The sequence below is a fragment of the Jaculus jaculus genome, chromosome X (genome assembly GCF_020740685.1).
Source record: "Jaculus jaculus isolate mJacJac1 chromosome X, mJacJac1.mat.Y.cur, whole genome shotgun sequence".
Classification (NCBI taxonomy): domain Eukaryota; kingdom Metazoa; phylum Chordata; class Mammalia; order Rodentia; family Dipodidae; genus Jaculus; species Jaculus jaculus.
Genome location: NC_059125.1, coordinates 95,467,529 through 95,487,630, shown reverse-complemented (window position 1 = coordinate 95,487,630; position 20,102 = coordinate 95,467,529). Strand labels below are relative to the sequence as shown.

The 20,102-nt window shown below is 38.5% G+C and overlaps 1 protein-coding gene across 6 annotated transcripts in view; it reads left to right on the top strand.

The window, feature by feature from the left end:
- The window catches only part of Zmat1 (zinc finger matrin-type 1), an 82,165-nt gene extending 72,454 nt beyond the window's left edge, over positions 1–9,711 (top strand). For all 6 annotated transcript variants that reach the window (XM_045141038.1, XM_045141042.1, XM_045141041.1 and 3 more), the window contains 2 exons: positions 3,751–3,850; positions 7,233–9,711. In XM_045141038.1, coding sequence (XP_044996973.1) covers positions 3,751–3,850; positions 7,233–8,583 — 1,451 coding nt within the window. In that variant the 3' untranslated portion in view covers positions 8,584–9,711. The remainder of the gene's footprint in view (positions 1–3,750; positions 3,851–7,232) is intronic.
- Positions 9,712–20,102: the final 10,391 nt, after the last annotated feature.

Sequence of the window (20,102 nt, the reverse complement as noted above, 5' to 3'; positions counted from 1 at the left end):
CCAAAGGCAAGATGGCTATAATAATCCTAAGCCTGCCCCCCAACAATTCACCTTCTTCAGTATTGCAGTCAGGATCACAATGCTGGCTAAAATCACCCTCCAAGAGCAGCTTGTGTGACAAAAGTGTTTATTTTGGCTTATAGACTCAAGGGGAAGCTTGATGTTAGCAAGGGAAAATGATGGCATGAGCAAAGCATAGAGATCACCTCCTGCCCAACGTCAGGTAGACAATAGCAACAGGAGATTGTATTAAAAACTGGCAAGCTGTATATAATACCCACAGCCCACCCCAACAATACACTGCCTCCAGGTGGCATTAATTCCCAAATCTCCATCAGCTGGGTATCTAGCATTTACAATACCTAAGTTTTGGGGGAACACTTGAATCAAACCACCACATTCTGCCCCTGGCCCCCATAAAATGATAATCATCCATGATGTAAAATGTAGTGCATTTAGTCGATCTTTAAAAGTCTCCATAGTTTTTATTAATCCCATGATGTTCAGATATTCCCATAACTCAAGATCTTTTAACTAAGCCATGATATCAAAAAATCCTCCCCAAACCCATAATGGCACAGAATAAACAGTCACACTGCAAAAGATGGCACTGAGTATAGCAAAGAAATACTCAACCAATACAAGATTTAATACAGGGCAAACATCAAACTCTGTAGTTCCAAGTCTAACAACTCTTGTCAGTGACAAATCTCCAAGTCTGATAATTCTAACCAGCAACAAGTCTTTGGAGTTCCCATTCTGCCCCTCCAGCTAGCCTACTCACAGTTCTGGAAAACTTCATCTGGCACTGGTGGCTCTCCTTAGCAGCCATTTCATGGTTCCAGCATCTCCACTGTGTCTCCATTGCAGCCTGTTATAGTTCATCCTCATGGCTCCATCAGTCTCCATGCAGACAATTCAGTAAGCCTGCCTAATACTGCCCATGGCTGTTTCCAAAACACAAAACCAAGTTGCACATTCAGTAGCCCTCTCTTTCCTGAATTTCCTATACTCCATAATACTAGATGGAGTGCCATTTTGTTAATCCAGGGAGGGAGGAATAAAGCAGACTTTGAAGAACAGGATTCTCCTTCAGCTGGCCCAGTATCAATGGTTGTAATCTCTCATACAATTACAGCTGAATGGGAAACAATTTTGGCCAAAAGATTTCATTTTTTTGTGTCATATTCCTCTGCTCATTCCAGTCTATTTCTACACAAAGCAATCCTGCACAAATTCACAGGACACAGGCATAACAGCAAGCCTCTCACACAAACTGCTTCTAGCCCAGTCCAATTAAAGCTCTTTTTCACCCTCAGAAACCAAATCTCACAGTCCATAGTTCTTACTACATTCGGGTCTTTCAAATCTGACCAAAATAGTCCATCAAGTTATATTTATAGCACTGCAAGGAGTCTTATAGGTCAAGGTTTCAAATACTTCCACATTCCTCTTGGAAAGCATTTCCAAAAGGCCAACAACCACACAGTCAGGTTTCTAGAAGCAATGATGCCACTCTTGGTACCATCTTTATTGTTGCCATCAGGTTTGCATCACCTGACCAAGAGCAACATGTGAGACAAAAGGGGGTGGTTATTTTTGCTTATGGACTCTAAGAGAAGCTCCATGATGGCAGGGGAAAACAATGACATGAACAGAGAGTGGACATCACCTCCTGGCCAACATCTAACAGACATGAGCAGGAGATTCTTCCAAACATTGGCAAGGAGAAACTGGCTATAATACCCATAAGCCTGCCCCCAATAATACGGTCCCTCCAGGAGGCATTGATTCCCAAATCTCCATCATCTGCGAACTTAGCATTTAGAGCTTCTAAGTTTATGGGGAACATCTGAATCAAACCACCACATCTAGCAAGGCTCCACCTCACAAATTACCATCAACTAGGAACCAAGCATTCAGAACATATGAGTTATGAGGGACATCTCATTTAAACAGCCACATTCTGCTCCTGGTTCCCATAAACTCGCAAATATTTGATGATATTAAATTCATTCAGTCCAACTTAAAAGTCCCCATAGTTTTTATCAATACCAACACTGTTCAAACATCCTCACAGTCTATAGTCCTAAGTCTCTTAACTATGAGCTTATAAAAACAGTAATGCATGATGGTTCAGAGTAAATATTCACACTGGAAAAGAAAGCATTGAGTATAGCAAGGGAAGATTTAACCAATGGAAGATCGAAAAGAAATAAGGAAAAAAAAAATCCTATGGCTCCAAAACCAGTGATGAAGTCTCTGGGCTTTCATTTCTGACCCTCCAGTTGGACTCCTTTGGCCCAGGACATAAGCCATTTGCTCTCCTTGGTAGCCATCCTATAGTCCTGGCATTTCTAAGATCCAGGAGTCTCCATTGAAACCCATGGTTCATCCTTTTAGATCCATTGGGCCTTCCATACAGGGACTCCAACATCCCTAACTCACATTGCCCAGTGGCAATTTCTAAAAATAAATGATGTTGCAAAGTCAACAACTCTTTCTTTCCTACATGTGTTATACTCCCATGGTACCAGATGGACTTCATTGCCATATTGTTAATCCATGGTGGAATAAAGCCATCTTTGGAGAGCTGGACTCTCCTTCAGCATTAAGGCCTCCTCTTTCAAAAGAATCAGCATTCCTCCTGCTGTCTCAAAGCAGAGTATCTGGTCCAATCTCAATAGCTGTTAGCTCTCAAACAACTGCAGGTGAAACAGGTTGTAGTCTCCAACCTGCCTTTTATTTATTTCTGTGCCCAGTTCATCTAAAAGCACCAATCTGTTTCTTCTAAACTCAATCTTTCTCAAGTTCTCATGACACAGGCAGAATGTAGTGAGCTCTCACTCTCACACCTTATGCTTCTAGCCCAATGTGCACAAAGCCTGTTTTCCTCCTCATAATCCAGTCCTTCATAGTCCATATATGGTTCCTCTGAATTTAGGTCTTTCAGCTCTGTCAAGAATGTTCCATCAAATTCTGCTTATAGCACTGCAAGTTGTCCCTTAGTCCAAGGTTTCAAATTTTTACATCTTCTGCAATCAATCCCAAAAGGTCAGAAGCCAACCAGATTTCTACCCTCAATGACCCCACTCCACTGATACCAATTTTGTGTGTTAGTTATCTTCTTGATGCTGGGACAAACCCCCAACCAAAAGCATTTTATGGGAGGAAAGGATTTTTTTTGGCTTACAGTTTCAAAGAGAAGCTCTGAAATGGCAGAAGAAAACATAGCTTGAGCAGAGGCTAGATATCACCTCTGCCACATCAGGTGGATAACAGCAACAGGAGAGTGAGTCAGGGTCTACTAAGGGGAAGCTGACTAAAACACACCTCAGCCCACCCCCAATAACACACCCCCTAGATAAAGGCTCCACCTCACAAATTCCCACAGGCGGGAGACAATGTATTCAGAACAAATAAGTTTATGTAGGACATCTAATTCAAACCATCACACTCCTATACCTCTTTATAGCAATAGTAAGCAAGCAGATAGTAGATTCTTAGAAGATAAGTAAAGACTATAGATGTATGGTAGTCAGAGAATTCTGGACATGTAAATTGAGAGGACATGAAGTCTCAGAGGTTAACTCTATGAACTGACTTTGACTGATGTCACCTCTGTGAAGCTAATCTTTATTGAGACACTTCAAGTAGATATCTTCAATAAATTATTATTTCACTTTAGCATTGTATGATTATACATTTATAATAGCCTTCATAACTTGAGCTCTCTGGGTTGTTTTTCAGCATTGAAAATGAAAACATACATATGTCATATTTGCAGAATTACCTTTACATCTTTACATATGTTCCGGTCCCACATGCAAGGACGTGAGCATCAAATTAAGTAAGTGGCTTTTCTGTTGTAGTCAAAATGCTCCTGTGACACTAAAGACCAAGGTTCCTACTACCCTTTAATATATTTTACATACTTTCTAGACATTTATTTCCTTATCAGTTGTTTGGAAGAGTAGTTGGTATTTGTATCATATTTCATACTAATGTCCCGAAACGTGTTTTCTAGTCTCACTAGTATACTGGCAGAGCTGCAAAATTGTTACCCATGCTTATCAGACAGACTTGTATTTCTCTTTAGAGGTGCCAAAGGTTAATTTTTATGCTGATTATTCAAATTCAAAGCAACTGTGGAAGGTTGTCTTAGTTCCAGGGACTTGGTGATAGATAAATCATTTTTCCAATGAAGTATAGTAGTTAAGGAAAAAGTCTTGCTGTTAGACATAGATCAGGATACAGATCCATTTTTCTTCCATGTGAATAACTTTAGAAGCTCTGATACATGAGTGCTATAACGAAATATATAATTCATGTAAAATAGTTGGTATGACATAGTAAGAGTTAAATAAGTGTTTAGTCAAGTCTAATTTGAAGTAAAGGAGAAATAAGGGGCCAATTGAGGAGAGAGAAGATCAGATAGCAGGACAGAGGGCCACTTAACTTTTGTATAATTGGCTTGTTGCTGTTAAAAGTAAAGCATAGGACTTACTATTTTATTCTAATGGTATACTATTTGAGTCTAAATTCTTAGGAGCTAAATTATCATGCTTGTCAAAATAAACTACATTTAGACTTTAAAAATAATCTCATTCAGAATGAAAATTTTCTCCTCTTTATAGCTATAGAATTAACTGGATTTAAAAACACTATGACATTCAAATCAGACCATTTATTAGGGCTAATGTTCATTAGCAACATACTAAAGCATGTTTTAACATTCATAGTACTAAAGTGGCATCAGTTATGTCTAATTTTCTATGCCCATTCTCCCATTTATCTAAGCCTTGATAATATTTCTTGACATATATTAATTACACAAAATTAACTGTTTACACAAAATAACTGTTCCCATATATAATTTCAGGGATGGGAAAATAACTTCAATTACATTTACCACCCATTGTCCCTTATTAGCTTTTCTTCCTCTTCCATAATAATGCCCCTTCTACTTTTTTATTACTTTCTTTTTATTTTTGAGAGAGAGAGAGGCAGGGAGCGAGCGAGAATGGTCATGCCAGGGCCTTCAGCCACTCTGAACAAACTCTAGATGTGTGCATCCCCTTGTGGCGCATGTGCAATACTGCATACTTTGTGTCACTGCATCTGGCTACATGGGACATAGAGATTCAAACATGAGTTCTTAGGCTTCACAGGCAAGCACCTTAACTGCTAATCCATACTTTTATTACTTTTAAAATCTATATTACACATATAAGAGAAAACATGGATTTTTTTTTTCTTTCTGAATCTGGCTATTTTAACTTCCCATGATGACTTTCAATTATATTCATTTTTCTGCAATTTGATTTTATTCTTCTTTATGATTGAATAATATTTTATTCCTTGCATTTATCCATTGTCACAGTCACCTCCACATTGCTGGGATGAACCCCCAAACCACACACAGTTTATGGGAGGAATGGCATTTATTTCAGGGTTACACATGCAGGGGAAGTTCCATTATGGCAGAAGAAGATGTCCCCCTTTCACAGATCTACAAACACAGAGAGGAGAAACTACCACCATAACCACTAAATACAAGCACATTTCAGAAACCCCAGGCAGAATTCAAGTACTCTGCATACCTTTAGACTGGAAACACATCCATTCCCAGTAGCACATTAGGGCTGGACTACAGTGACACTTCCTCCAGCCAGGTGGCTATAAATTCAAATTACAACTTTAATAAAACATTTGAGTCTGTTGGGGCACATAAATTCAAACTACCACATCCATTCAGCCATGGATAGGCACTTTGGTTGATTCTGTAAGTTGGCTATAGTGAATTACTATATTAAACATATTAAACATAGATTGTAGCTATATCTATTGCATGCCAACTTGGATTCCTTTGGGTATGTACATAAGAGTAGTATAGTAATATCATAAAGTAGTTCAATTTTGAGGATTTTTTTTCTTTTTTACTGTTCTAGTTTGAGTTTTTTGAGCAACTTCTATTCTGATTTAAATAATGCCTGCACTAATTTGCATTCCTATCAACAATATCTAACCATTTATTTCTTCCTTCATCATCACCAATATTTGTTGTCTTTTATTTTCCTGATGATAACCTTTATGACTAGGGTGAAATAGAATTTCAATGAAATTTTGGTTTGTATTTTCCCGATGGTTGAATATGTGGAATAACTGTTTCAATATTTATTGGCTATTTATGGTTCTTTTTAGATTGTCTCTTCAGCTCATTTGCCCATTTATTAACCAGATTATTTGTCCTTTTTCTATTTATTATATGCTTTCATTATATATACTGAATATTACCATTCTGATGGCTGACTGAATGGCAATGAATTTCTCCCAGCTTGTAGGCTATCTCTTCACAGTAGTAATTGCTTCCTTGGCTCATAGTTTCATAAGCTGCTGAGAATAGATATTCTATTGCTCTTGGATAGAATATTCTATAGAAATGTATTTAACTAATTATTTTTATGGAATAGTTTAACTTTTAAGTTTCTTTGTTGATTTTTCTAGTCTGAAAAATGTATTCACTTAGTGAAGCAGAGAGACAATTTAGGCTTGGAGATGCTAAAATGCAGGGAATTATAAATAAATTATAAAATGCAGTAAGATCAGAGTGTAGGACATTTCTTAAGATGATTTATTATGATACAGAAAATATCTTCCTTAGCACAAGCTTGCTGTTGCAGAGCATAAATCTTCCTAAGCTATATTTCTGCAAGGTTCTGATTTCTGTACTTCAGAGCTCACTAAGTGTTTCCTTCTCTCTTCTGCCTATAGTCTTACTGAGGGAAATCTTGCCTTCTCCCTACTTGCTAGTGCATACATGATGTTAGGGCTTTCTATTTAAATCTTATAGTTCTGACATCCTATATTCATGCGTTTCATCTTGTTTTCTACTGTTGTACTGCAGTATCTTTCCATGGCACCCTATAGTCATTCACCTGTAGCTTTGTTTGAATATCTTGGAGAGAGTGAAAGTGTTAAACATATTTAAATGGCCATCTTCTGAGAAAAGTTCTTGTTTAAAATTGTTCAGATGCTCAAGAGATATCTGGTTATCACTGCTACATCTTTTAGCACAAAAATTCATTCTTTATAGTTTTGTTAATGTAGTATGTTTTATAATTTTTGTGAATTTTTCTTGATTTTGTTTGTTGAAACTAATACTTTGATGGCAAAGCATATTCAGAATAAGATATTATAATAACCAGAACTTTCTATTATTTGCTTTTCAGGGAATCCCATGTTATCAATCGAGTGAAGAATTCAAAGAACACACGCAGTTCTTACAAAGATAGATATGCAGATTATCTCAATGTGAAGAAATCCAGAGAATGTGAGTCCAAAACATATTTTAGAAATATGGAAGATAATTTCTTGGACTTTCATGGGTCTAGAGAAGTGACTGATTTCAGACACATGCATAAAATGTTTGGACAAACACTCCCACCTGACATTTTCTGGATGTGCCCAGAACCAAATAATCATTCACAAGTATTAGAAAACCAGTTGCCTCATTGTTTACCAGTTCATTCAAAGATATATGACCCTTTCCAATATGAGCTTGAAGATTACATCAAAGTGCAAAAATCCAGAGGACTAGATCCCAAGATTTATTTTAGAAATATTAGAGAAAACAATAGATATTGGGACCATAGGTACAAAGAAAGAGTTGATTCTAAACACAGACAAAGAATGTGTGAGCGAAGATTTACATTTGAGACACCTCACTCCTACCAACGACAATACAGTGGTCCACCAGTGGAAGGCCAGTTACCTCAATGGTTACCATCTTTTTCAAATAAAAGAAATTGTATGTTTCAAGATGAGCTTTATGATTACAGAAAAGTGCATGAATCTGTAGGACTAAAGCCAAAAACCTCTTTCAAAAAACCAGTTGATCACTTTGTGGAAACCCAGAGTTATAAAGAAATGGGTGATAGACTATCCAAACATAAAATGTTTGAGCAAAGGCACCCATTTGAGACTTTCCAGATGTATACATATCCGTACAATAGTTCACATGCACTAGAAAATGAATTACCTCATTATTTACCAGATTATGTGAACAAACAGAGACAAGAGTCTGAGAGCTACTGTCAAGTCACTAGAGATTTATTCTCTGAAAAACCAGTTCCCCTGAGCCTTAGTCAGCATGAAAATAACTCTGGCCCACATAGCATAGAGCATGAAGTTTACAGACACTTTTCCTCAAATGACAATATCAGTGACCTTCAAGCAAGTCATAAAAGGAGACATCAAAAGAGAAAACGACACTTGGAGGAAGGCAAAGAAAAGTCAGAGAAGGAACAGTCCAAGCATAAAAAGAAGAGTTGCCAGGATAAGAATTTAGATAAAGACAAGAGTGCCAAACACTGCAAAGGAGGGGACAATAAAGTTAAAGTCAATTCAGGAAAGATTAAGCATCACAAAAAGAAAAAATCCTATGATGTATCCTCTGAAAAAGAGGAACACAGGAAAGAACGAGCACAAGAAAAGAAAGAGCACAAGAAAGAAAAAAAGAAATCTATTGAAGAAAGGACAGAAGAAGAAATGCTTTGGGATGAATCAATTCTTGGATTTTGAAATTGTACTTTATCAAAGAATGGTTCAAACAAAATAGTAATGATAATGATAATGAACACAAGGAAAGGTATGTAGTGTCAGTTCAGGAAAGCTAAGTTTTTTATGTGCAAAAAATGAAAGAAGAAACAAATCTATAAAATGCCTAATTCTGGCCTTTTTGAAAGCATTTTCAATGTGTTTTCAGTGGGATTTCTAACATTTAGTTTTATTTAAACAAGAATGAAGAAATTGGTCAAGAAAATCAGTTTAGATAAAAACAGGAGCTTCAAATGAGAAGAGGCAGATAACAGTATCAGTTCTAGAAAACTGAATCAGTCAGTCTCTGTCCCTCTCTTTCTGCTCTTTTCTCCCCCTCTACCCATCTTCTCCCTCCACTCAAAATTTGATTGAAAAAAGCCAAAAGCCTAAACCTAAGTGTCTGAGAAGCAAAAATATGAGGTAAACAAAAGAGAAAAAAACTATGAAAGCAAAGACAAAAGATTCAATGTTATGAAATTAGTCAACTAGATATTCTTAATTATGTGTGTGTATGTATTGGTATGTGTGTACATGTGGAGGTCAGAGGACAACTTCAAGGTGTCTGTGCTGTCCTTCCACCTTCTTTGAGCCAGGGTTTCTTGCTAATACAAAAGAAGGGCCAGTCTATTGAGCTTTGGATTCTCCTGACTCCATGTCCCAATGTCATAGGCACATTGGGATCACAGATACATGTGCCACTTTGTGTAGGGCTTTATATGAGTGTTGGGCAGAATCAACCATAGGCCAGTAGGCTTTACAAGTAAAGCACCTTGAACCATTGAGCCATCTCCATAATCCTTCAACTCTTGATTTTAAACTTTCCAGTTTTTTTTTTTCCATTAAGATTAAAGAAAGGTTTAAAAACAGGTGTCATGATATTTGTGTTATATGTGTATTTCTATGTTGAAAGTTTGTGGGGCTTTTTCTCAGTCTTGTTTACTCTTGCAAGCATGTTCAGGTTTGTATGAGACCATACCTTGCATAATCCATTCCTTTTGGAGTTTCTGTTAGTTTTGATGTTATTTTTTTATTGTGTGTTTTGTTTCTCAGTTTTCTCTAATGAAAGTGTATGAAACAACTTACACTAACTTTTTTTTTGGTAAATTTAAGTTGCAGTGTATTTTTGTATTTATTAGTCCTGAAAGTGGAAAACTAAATAGTCTATAATAAACTTAGATGATATATACTTTTAAAAGTGGTTGATAAATTTAATTTATATTCTGGAAATGTTTATATTAAAGTGTTCTACATTCTACATGTTGCTTGATAGAAATATCATTTTCTATCAAATGATGTTCTTGGAGTGAGATGAACAATAATTAAAGAGTTTGCATTTAACACTCTGGGGAGATAACACAGGAAATCTTGAAATAATCTCATCTCTTTTATAGCTTGCCTGGTAGAAGTTAGTATTCAATTTTGAGCTTAGTTTTAGGTTAGAAAAATATAATCAACCCAATACTTAAACCTAAAGAAGGAAAATTTTATGATTGGCAGAGGGCAATAAGAGTATGTTACCATTAAATTGTTTAATTTTTTCTAAATCTAGTGCTCCTTGTTGTATGTTCCACATCTTCGTAAGAATTTGAGCATTACAGTGGTGTGCTAAAAAGTGCAAGGGCCTGTCATCATCAGCTCAACATTGTTGGGACAAACATTCAACTGTTTGTCCAACAGACACAGTTTATTCGAGGTGAGGAAGGGATTTATATCAAGCATACAGATCCACAGCAAGTTCTACCAGTGGTGGAAGAAGCTGCTTACTTCCCTACATCCAAGCAGACACAAAAACTGACACAATCCAACACCAAGAGCAATAAACACAAAATCCACCAGAGCTTAAATTGCCTTCTATACCTTTGATCTGGACCCAGGACCCCCCCCCCAGTGATATCTCCTACAGCCAGGTGGCTGTAGACCCAAGTTACAAGCTTAAATAAAACACCTGAATTTGTGGGAGACATATATTCACATTCAAACCACCACAGAATACAAATTCCAGGATTATGGTTTTAGTTGTATCATCAAATTGCTGTGTGATCTTTCAAGAATATCATCAGAATCCAATATGTAGTCACTTGAAATAGGGACTATAAACTCTAGTACACCGTGTATTAATCTTTTCAAAGAGTAAGTAAATTGTGATAGCACTATAACTTCATTTAGGTAAGCCATTTAACAATTACTCTAAGATTTGAATAAAACAATAAAAATAAGTGCTGGAACATAATACTGATTCTTTCCCTATTTGAACAAGTGATCCTAAAGAGAGTTCAATGGTCATAAAATCAATTATTCTGCAAAACAATTGGTGCAAGATTACTTAATTCCACATTCTCTTTTCCAAACATGGAGTACTAAGTGAAAAGAAGGTAAATAACATGGGTAGCGGGGCTGAAAAGACTTTTCCAGGTTATAGGCACTTGCTTACAAAAATGCCATAGTAGATCCAGTTCACAAACCACCCACTTAAGCTGGACACAATAAATGGCAGAAGCATCTGGTGTTTATTTGAGGTGTAATGAGGCCCTAGAGCAGCCCATACACACACACATGCATGCACACGAGCACACACACACTTTTTTTAAATAACTGGGGGGGGGGCACTGTCAGAGTGGAGAGATGGCTCAGTAGTTTAGGTACTTACCTGTAAGGCCTAATGACCAGACTTGATTCCCAAGTACCCACATGAAGCCAGATGCACAAAGTGACACATGTGTCTGGAGAGGCCCTGGCACACTCTCAGATAGATGATTGATAGATAGATAGATAGATAGATAGATAGATAGATAGATAGATAGATAGATAGATAGATAGATAGATGGATAGATGGATAGATGGATAGATGGATGGATAGATGGATAGATGGATAGACAGACAGATAGATGATCGATACATAATAGATAGATAGCTAGATAGATCCCAGGCAAGGTTGTGTGTACCTTTAATCCCAGCCCCAGAACCCAGGAAACAGAGGTAGAGGGATTTCTGTGAGTTCAAAAACAGCCTGAAACTGCATAATAAGTTCTAGGACAGCCTGGGTTAGAGCAAGACCCTACCTGAAAAAAACAACAACAAAAAAGTAGACTGTCAGGCATTGTAGCCCACACATGTTATATCAGCACTTGAGAAAATGTATACTGTATTGTCAACCACAAAATTGGCAATTCTGTTTCCTGAACACACAAAAATAGCTTTCTCAGAAAATGTAAAAAAGATCACTTCAAGGACTAGAATAAATGATTTGAAGATATACATATTGTGTTCAAATCTGTTGGAGGAATTCAAAACTATTGTAAGAATATTCGCAATGATGAAAAATTGCTATGATCTTTAAAAAATATATCTGTCTATGCACATTTAAACTGTAGGGTGTAGAACACACAAATTTTTAAAACTAAAACATTTAAATTGGATAGTATTTGGAGTGGAATAAGGACAAAGTTGTACTGATTACAATTTCAAGGAAGTCACCAGTGCCTTATCATGCATAAGTGATTGGTCAAACTTGGAACAGATCATTCTCAGCGAACTCACTCAATCAGAAAAACAAATAATAATCATCATCATCGATTGTTCTCTCTCTTCTGTAGCTCCTAACTTGAATCTGCCCGAGATGCTAAAATACCTAATAAATATCTGAGGACCAGACAATAGAGATGATGGGGCAGGAGAGGAGGGTAAGGGGTGAGGGGGACAAAAAAACTGGACCCAAATGGAAATGGTACCATAAAGATCCTACATCCTGAAAGACATACTAAAAAGTCAAACCTTCATCAGGTGCTTAGAGAGAATACTTGATTCACAGGAGTCTGGAGAGGATATCATAAAGACTCTCCTTAATCTTATCCTGTTACTCTCTCTCTCACCCCTCTTATTTCTCTTCTCTTTCTCTTTTATATTACCTATATTTTTCTTCCTTCTTTTCCCTTGGCACTGACCTGCAACTCCCAGTACCAGCATGTGGGTAACATCTACAATGAGCTGTTGATCAGAGAGACCTACAAGGTTTCCCAAAAGAAGACAGAATTCTGGGCTTGAGAGATTGCTTAGCGGTTAAGGTATTTGCCTGCGAAGCCAAAGGATCTCGGTTCGATTCTCCAGGACCCACGTAAGCCAGATGCACTAGGGGGCGCATGCGTCTGGAGTTTGTTTGCAGTGGCTGTAGGCCCTGGCACACCAATTCTTTCTCTCTCTGTCCCTCCCTCCCTCCTTCTCTCTCCCTCTTTCTCTTTCAAATAATTAAATAAATAAAATATTTTTTTTTAAAGAAGACAGAATTCTGTCACAGTACTTGATGACCCACAAAAAGGTTAATTGAAAGATCGTACTGCAGAAAACACTATGCACTGTTGGGGCAGAACATACAGTGGCTTGGCTGGAAACTGGAAGAGAGTCAATCCCCACACAGTTAGCTTGTCTAGTGCCAGAAGGTGTTACATGAGCAAGTGGGGGAAAATATCCAACATCTCTCTAAGCAACTCGTAGTTGAAGCTACTTAGCAGCAGTCAAATTGAAGTGATGCTTACACAAGTGCAATCAATAGTGGCACACAGCCATGGTGGGTTACCAACTGCTCTTGATTTGGCTAATGGATCCACTCAGTGGAATGGAACCCATACCTTGAACAGGGAAACAAGTCAGAACCATATCTAAAAACATGCACACTCTCCAATGTGAAGCTCCTACCAATAGTGGGTTACAAGAGGGCATACACCTATTAAATTCTCTCTAAAATAATTATGGGTATTTGTGTATCTTGCACTGACCTCACTCTCCATTGGAGAATTTGCTTTTCTTTTTCAGATGGATGCAGAACTTGAGGAGAAAATCAGCCCATTGTACCTCACCAGGTCACCAGCTGAAGCTATAGAGTTAGTGGGGAAATGAGCAAGAGCTGCTTTCTCAGTGAACCTGGTATCAGCACAAGGGTGAAAGAGATAGACACTGAGAATACTAAACTCCTACCAAATCAGATATCCAGAGCACAGAGGCTCCCAAGACCTCCTCACAGAAATAGACCTAAAATGAAGCCAGCATGGCTCAGGGAAATTCACAGAAGGGGGGGGGCAGAAAGATTGTTAGGACTATAAGTTGGGTCATTATGAGCAGAGACATTGCCTCTCCTCCATAACTGATGGCCACCTTCAAAATGCAACAACCACAATCCCCATGGGGTGGGGGGATGACAGGGAGATGGTGCAGGATGGTACCATCATGGCTGTATACACATAATTAATTTTAAAACGTGATTTTCAGGGGCTGAAGAGGTTGGCTTAGTGCTTAAAATGTTTGCCTGCAATGCCTAAGAGTGCATGTTTGAATCTCCAGGTCCCACGTAGCCATATGCAGTGATGTAAACATGCAAAGTTGCACATGCACCACAAGTATTCACATACATCTGGAGTTCATTCACAGTGGCTGAAAAACCCTGGCACGCCCATTCTCTCTCACTCTCTCTTTCTCTCTCCCCTCTTTGTCACTCAAAATTAAAATTAAAAAATAAATAAAAGAGGTGATTTTCAGAGATTTTAGTACAGAAAGTCTTTTGCCAAAAAAAAAGAAACCAAAGAAAATTTTTAAAAAACTATGATATCCATAAAACATACTTAACTTTCAGGTTCAAGATCCTGATAATGATTTGGAGGACAACTTCGATGTATCTGTTCTGTTCTTGATATCTGCTTTTGACTGTCAGAGGTAAGCATATATATGAGTCAAAAACATTTAAATACATATGAAGCATTCAGAATTATCCCCACTTCTGGAGTTGTGTGCTGAATTTATTAAGACCAAAATGAATTTTATAAATAATAATTCCTGCATGTATGTATGAAAGACAATACTAAAATATGTTGGAGAAGACAGAGTTTAAAATATTACATATGAAGTTGATATTGGAAAATATATTGTGGGTTCCTGTGTCCTCTGGGGCCCAGCCGTGGTTCCCCCGAAGGTGTTCCAGGCAACCATGGAGACCAAGGTTGTGTGCGCATGACAAGAGAAAGAATCACTCCCGGTAGACAGTTTCAGTGATCAGCTCTCAGTTTATTATCAGGGAAATGGGTTTATCAACAGTTAAGTATGGGAAGAAGGTCCTAAGGGGATTGGATGTGCAAGGATATTGCTGATGCCTAATTAGCATAGGAGAACATTCCAAGCAGCATGTAGGCAATTGCAGAGGGAAGGTATAGGGTACAGGGAATGGGCTTTGCAAAGGTACTGGCTGATACCATATAAAGAGTTTCCTAGGAAACTGGCCAAAAGCCACAGGGTTGTGGGCAAAGCCTAAGTGTTATCTGAATGCCCAGGCATCCCATGCTTAGAGAGAGAGTAGCCTTACTTCCTGCTGATCTCAGGGTCCACAATTTTGTCTAGGGATCCAGACTCACTGTGAACCCCAAAAATGGGCAAAGGATCCTGGCTTACTGCAACCCCCAAGAATGGGTGGAGGAGCTCCCCTGCTGGTCTGGTCCCCAAGCTATGACCAACAGTGGATCAGGCTGCTGTGAACTCTCCCTAGACTGAGGCCTTCATGTCAAACAGCTTAGGTTTGCTTTAACCCAGGGCCCTGCCTATGTCTGAAAATATATTACATATTTGATTTGACAAAGAAAATAATATTCAGACATAAATTCATAACTAATATGAGCCAAGTGTAGATGACTCACAGATATAGATATGTATGTATTTTTGAGATAGGATCTTACTCTGTAGTCTATTATTCAACTCAATAATACAATTTAGGGTGGGCTTGAACTCCTGATACTCTTACATCTACTTTCCAAGTACTGGGATTACATGTGTGTGCCACCACGCCAGTTTATATGTTGTTAAAGATCATACCCAGGGCCCAAGGGCCTTGTGCATGCTAGGTAAGCATTCTACCAACTGAGCTCTATCTCCATTCTGGAACAAAGTACATTGATGACAGTATTCAGAACAGGTAATTTAATGCTGCCTAAAACACAAACATATCTTGAATTACATACATGATACTTGGCAGCACATATGCTGAATTTGGAGAAGTTTTTAAAAAATCGGAGCTTAAAAAATACATAATTTGGGCTGGAGAGATTGCTTAATGGTCAAGGCACTATCCAGAAAAGCCCAAGTACCCAGGTTTTATTCCCTAATACCAATGTACATCCAGATGGACAAGGTGGCACATAAATCTGGAGTTCATTTGCAGCGGCTAGAGGCCCTGGTGCATCAGTTTTTTCTCTCTCTCTTTCTTTGCCTCTCTCAAATAAATAAATAAATATTTCCCAAAATAAAAATATATACTTGACTATTCAATCATATACATTCCTTGAGCAATACTAGTAGCTTTCAGCACTGTGCCACGAAGTAACCTAGAGAAAGAAAATGTGAACATAGTTTCTGTTTCACAAAATGGTCACAGTTCAGGAATGGAAATGGACCAACAAATAAGCTTTTACAGTATGGATTTTTATGAGGGTTATGGTAGAAGTGATGAAGGGTTATATTTGTAGACAGGGTAATAAACTTAATAGATAAGGAATAGGGTGTCTTGGAAAGGCTTTACAAGGTAACTTCTCTCATTCAAGAAATTATCATTTGATATATCCACATGACTAATAAATACTGCAAATTTGATATAGCCAAAATAGAAATATTTAGTTCTCTCATTGCTAATCAGTCATCTCCTAGTTTCCCCCATTTCTTTAAATCTTCATCTAGTTGCTCAAGACCCAAGTCATTTTTCAAATGTATATTTTTTAATTTTAGAGACAGGGAGAGAGAGTATTGGCATGCAAGCACCTCAGCCACTGAAGTCTAACTCCAGATACTTGCACCACCTAGTGGGTATGTGTGACCTTGTACTTACCTCACCTTTGTGCATCTGGCTTACATTGGATCTGTAGAGTAGAACATGGGTCCTTAGGCATCACAGGCAAATCCTTAACTTCTAAGCCATCCCTCCAGCCCAAAACATTTTATTTATTTGCACAGAGAGAGACAGGCAGACAGACAGACATAGAGAAGAGAGAAAATTGGTGTTCCAGGGACTCCAGCCACTGAAAATGAACTCCAGATGCATGTGCCATTTTGTGCATCTAGCTTTATGTGGGTATTGTGGAATCGAACACAGTCATTAGGCTTTGTAGGCAAGAACCTTAACTGCTGAGCCATCTTTCCAATCCTCAAAATCATTTTTGAGAATATTTTTTGTCCATTATACTATGTACAGTTATTCTTGAATTGTATCACTGAAATATCTCTTATAATTTTCAAAACTCTCCTTTCTCCTGTAATCCCCTAATCACAGAAATCATTTCTTGTTCAAAGTAGGAAAGTACCTTTAAGAGTAATTAAAATATTAGAAGTCAACTTCCAGTCAAGATGGTGTCCACCTTACCTTGCCTCACCTCACGGGGAAAAAGGGCAAGATCCTTAAGGTTCAATTTTGTTGTTGTTGTTGTTGTTTAGGGTTTTGCTGATTCTAGTAGGCTTCCAGTGGGAGGGTGCAGAGAGGCAAAATAGGGAATCCACTGATTCCCACACTCGCAGGAGCCCACCAGTCCCCCAATCCTCTTGAGCAGCCATCCTAACCACAGCCCCAGTAGGAGGTTCCTCTTGCACTAACTGAAGGCCAAGTGGACCTAAGCCAGCAGGCTAGGTCCTCTACCCTAGGAGTTCCTCCCGTTGGGCAGAGCTCCACAGATGTGAATGCCCACCCAGTCACCATTCTTGCCCAGCCTTGGTGACACCTGTGCGTGATGGCCATCCCAGTTACTGTTCCCATCCACCCTTGTTGACCCCCACAAATGATCATCATTCCCACCCAGCCTTGCTGACCCACAGATGTGCAATCATCATACCCTCCCAGCCTTGCAGACACCTGTACACATGATCAGTGTCCCAGTCATTATTCCTGCCCAGCACTTCTGAGCCACACACATGATAGCCATCCCACTTGCTGCTGCCATCTCCCACCTCAAAAAGGGCCCCAGGCTAGTGTCTCAGCCTAGCCTTTCAGAACTTGGGTTATGGCCATCCCACTCACCACTGGCCCCCACCCCTGGCAAGCAGGCTAACATCCTACACCCGTGGCTTCCTGAAACATTGTGATGGGCAGACCACAGTGAAAAAAGAATAGCATAAAAAATCAGATGCAAGCAAACCCAGCTAGATTGCCAAGCCTGACAATGGATGTATCTAATCAAAACATGGAATAAATGATAGGATCAGAATCCCAAAATGAAGAAACAAACTATGCAACCCTAGCCAAGCAAATAATAGAACTGGCAGAAACTCAACAAAGGACCAATAATTGTATTAATGGTATGCTCACTAGATTAGACTGTTAGAAAAGAACCAGGAAGGGTTCCTAAGACAGTGAAATGATCTGAAGGAGAGCAGAAAAAAGAGGACCTCAATAACCAGTGGGCTAAGCTCAATGAAGACATTAAAAATACAAGGATAAACTCCAAGAAGCATTAAGAAAATCAGAAAATGATTTGAAAAGGGAAGTCGACAGAGGGTTGAAAGGTATACATAAAAAAGCAGCATAAAATATGAACCAATTTTTTAAAGTTTTTAAAAAATTTATTTATTTGAGAACAACAGAGAGAGAAATAGGCAGATATATATATAGAGAGAGAATGGGCGTGCCAGGGCCTCCAGCCACTGCAGATGAACTCCAGATGTGTGCGCCCCCTTGTGCATCTGGCTAACATCGGTCCTGGGGAACTAAGCCTTGAACCAGGGTCCTCAGGCTTCACAGGCAAGCGCTTAACCACTAAGCCATCTCTTCAGCCCAAATATGAACCAATTTTAATAAACCCAAAACTCCAACTCAAGAATAGAGTCAGCCATGTGGAGGATAGAAACTCAGAACTGGAAGACAAAACAGAAGAAAAAGTTCATGAGTCCAAATGTTTCAACAAGTTCAAGAATTTTTGTGAACACAACATGAGGGAACTGTGGGATACCCTTAAGCAACCCAACATTCACATCTTGGGAATAACAGAAGGGGAAGAAATGAAAACAGAAGGCTATACTAAAAAGCCATAGTAATAAAAACAACATGGTACTGGCATAAAACAGGAACATAGACCAATGGAATAGAATCGAGGACCTGGACTTTGGGTCAATTAACTACACCTACTTGATATTTTAAAAATGCCCTAACAATGTAGACTGGAAAAAAGAAAGCATCTTCAACAAATGGTGCTGGACAAACTGGATAACCATATGCAGAAAAATGAAACTCAATCCACACATTTAGCCATGCACAAAAATCAAGTCTAAATGGATCAAAGTCCTCAATATAAAACCAGAAATTCTGTTACTACTTGATGAAAAAAAATAGGAGGAACTTTTCATGATATATGAGTGGGAAAATACTTCCTAAACAAAATCCCAGTAGCTCTGGAAATTAAACAATCACTCAACCATTGGGATCTCAGGAAGCTGAAAAGCTTTTTCACAAGCATATAATAAGCAGAGCCAATAGATTACCCACAGAATGGAAGGAATTATGTGCCATATACACATTGGTCAGAGGCCTAATTTCTAGAATATACAAGGAACTCAAAACATAAACAAAAAAAGTCAAACAACACACTCATAAAATGGGCAGAGAACTGTACAGGGAGTTCTCAGAGGAAGAAATACAAATGGCAAACACAGTTAAGGAAATGTTCATCATCCCTAATCATCAGGGGCATGCAAATTAAAACAACTATGAGATTCCACCTTACCCCAGTTAGGATAGCAAAATTAAAAAAATATATATCTAATGACAACAAATGCTGGCAAGGTTGTAGAGAAATAGGAACCCTCGCTCACTGTTGGTGGGAATGTAAGCTGGTACAACCACTATGGAAATCAAAATGGAGACTCCTAAAAAGGATGTCTAGAGAAGTACCAACAGACCCAGTTATTCCCTTACTGGGTATTTACCCTAAAAGCTCTAAACCTCAGCTCAGAGCTATCTGCTCAACCGTGTTACAGCTGCTCAATTCATAATAGCTAAGAGCTTGAACCAACCCAGATGTCCATCATTAGATGAATGAATAACTAAGATGTGGTATATCTACACAATGGAATTCTACACAGCATTAAGAAAAATGATACAATGGGGGCTGGAGAGATGGCTTAGTGGTTAAGCACTTGCCTGTGAAGCCTAAGGACCCCGGTTCAAGGCTCAATTCCCCAGGACCCACGTTAGCCAGATGCACAAGGGGGCGCACGCGTCTGGAGTTCATTTGCAGTGGCTGGAAGCCCTGGCGCGCCCATTCTCTCTCTGTCTCTCTATCTGCCTCTCTCTCTGTCACTCTCAAATAAATAAATAAAAATGAACAAAAAATTAAAAAAAAAGAAAAATGACACAATGAAATTTGAAGAAAAATGGCCAAACTTGGAACAGATCATTCTTGGTGAACTCACCCAATCACAGAAAAATAATCATCACATGGTCTTACTCATCTGTGGCTCCTAACCTGAGATCTGCCTGAGATGCTGACATAGCT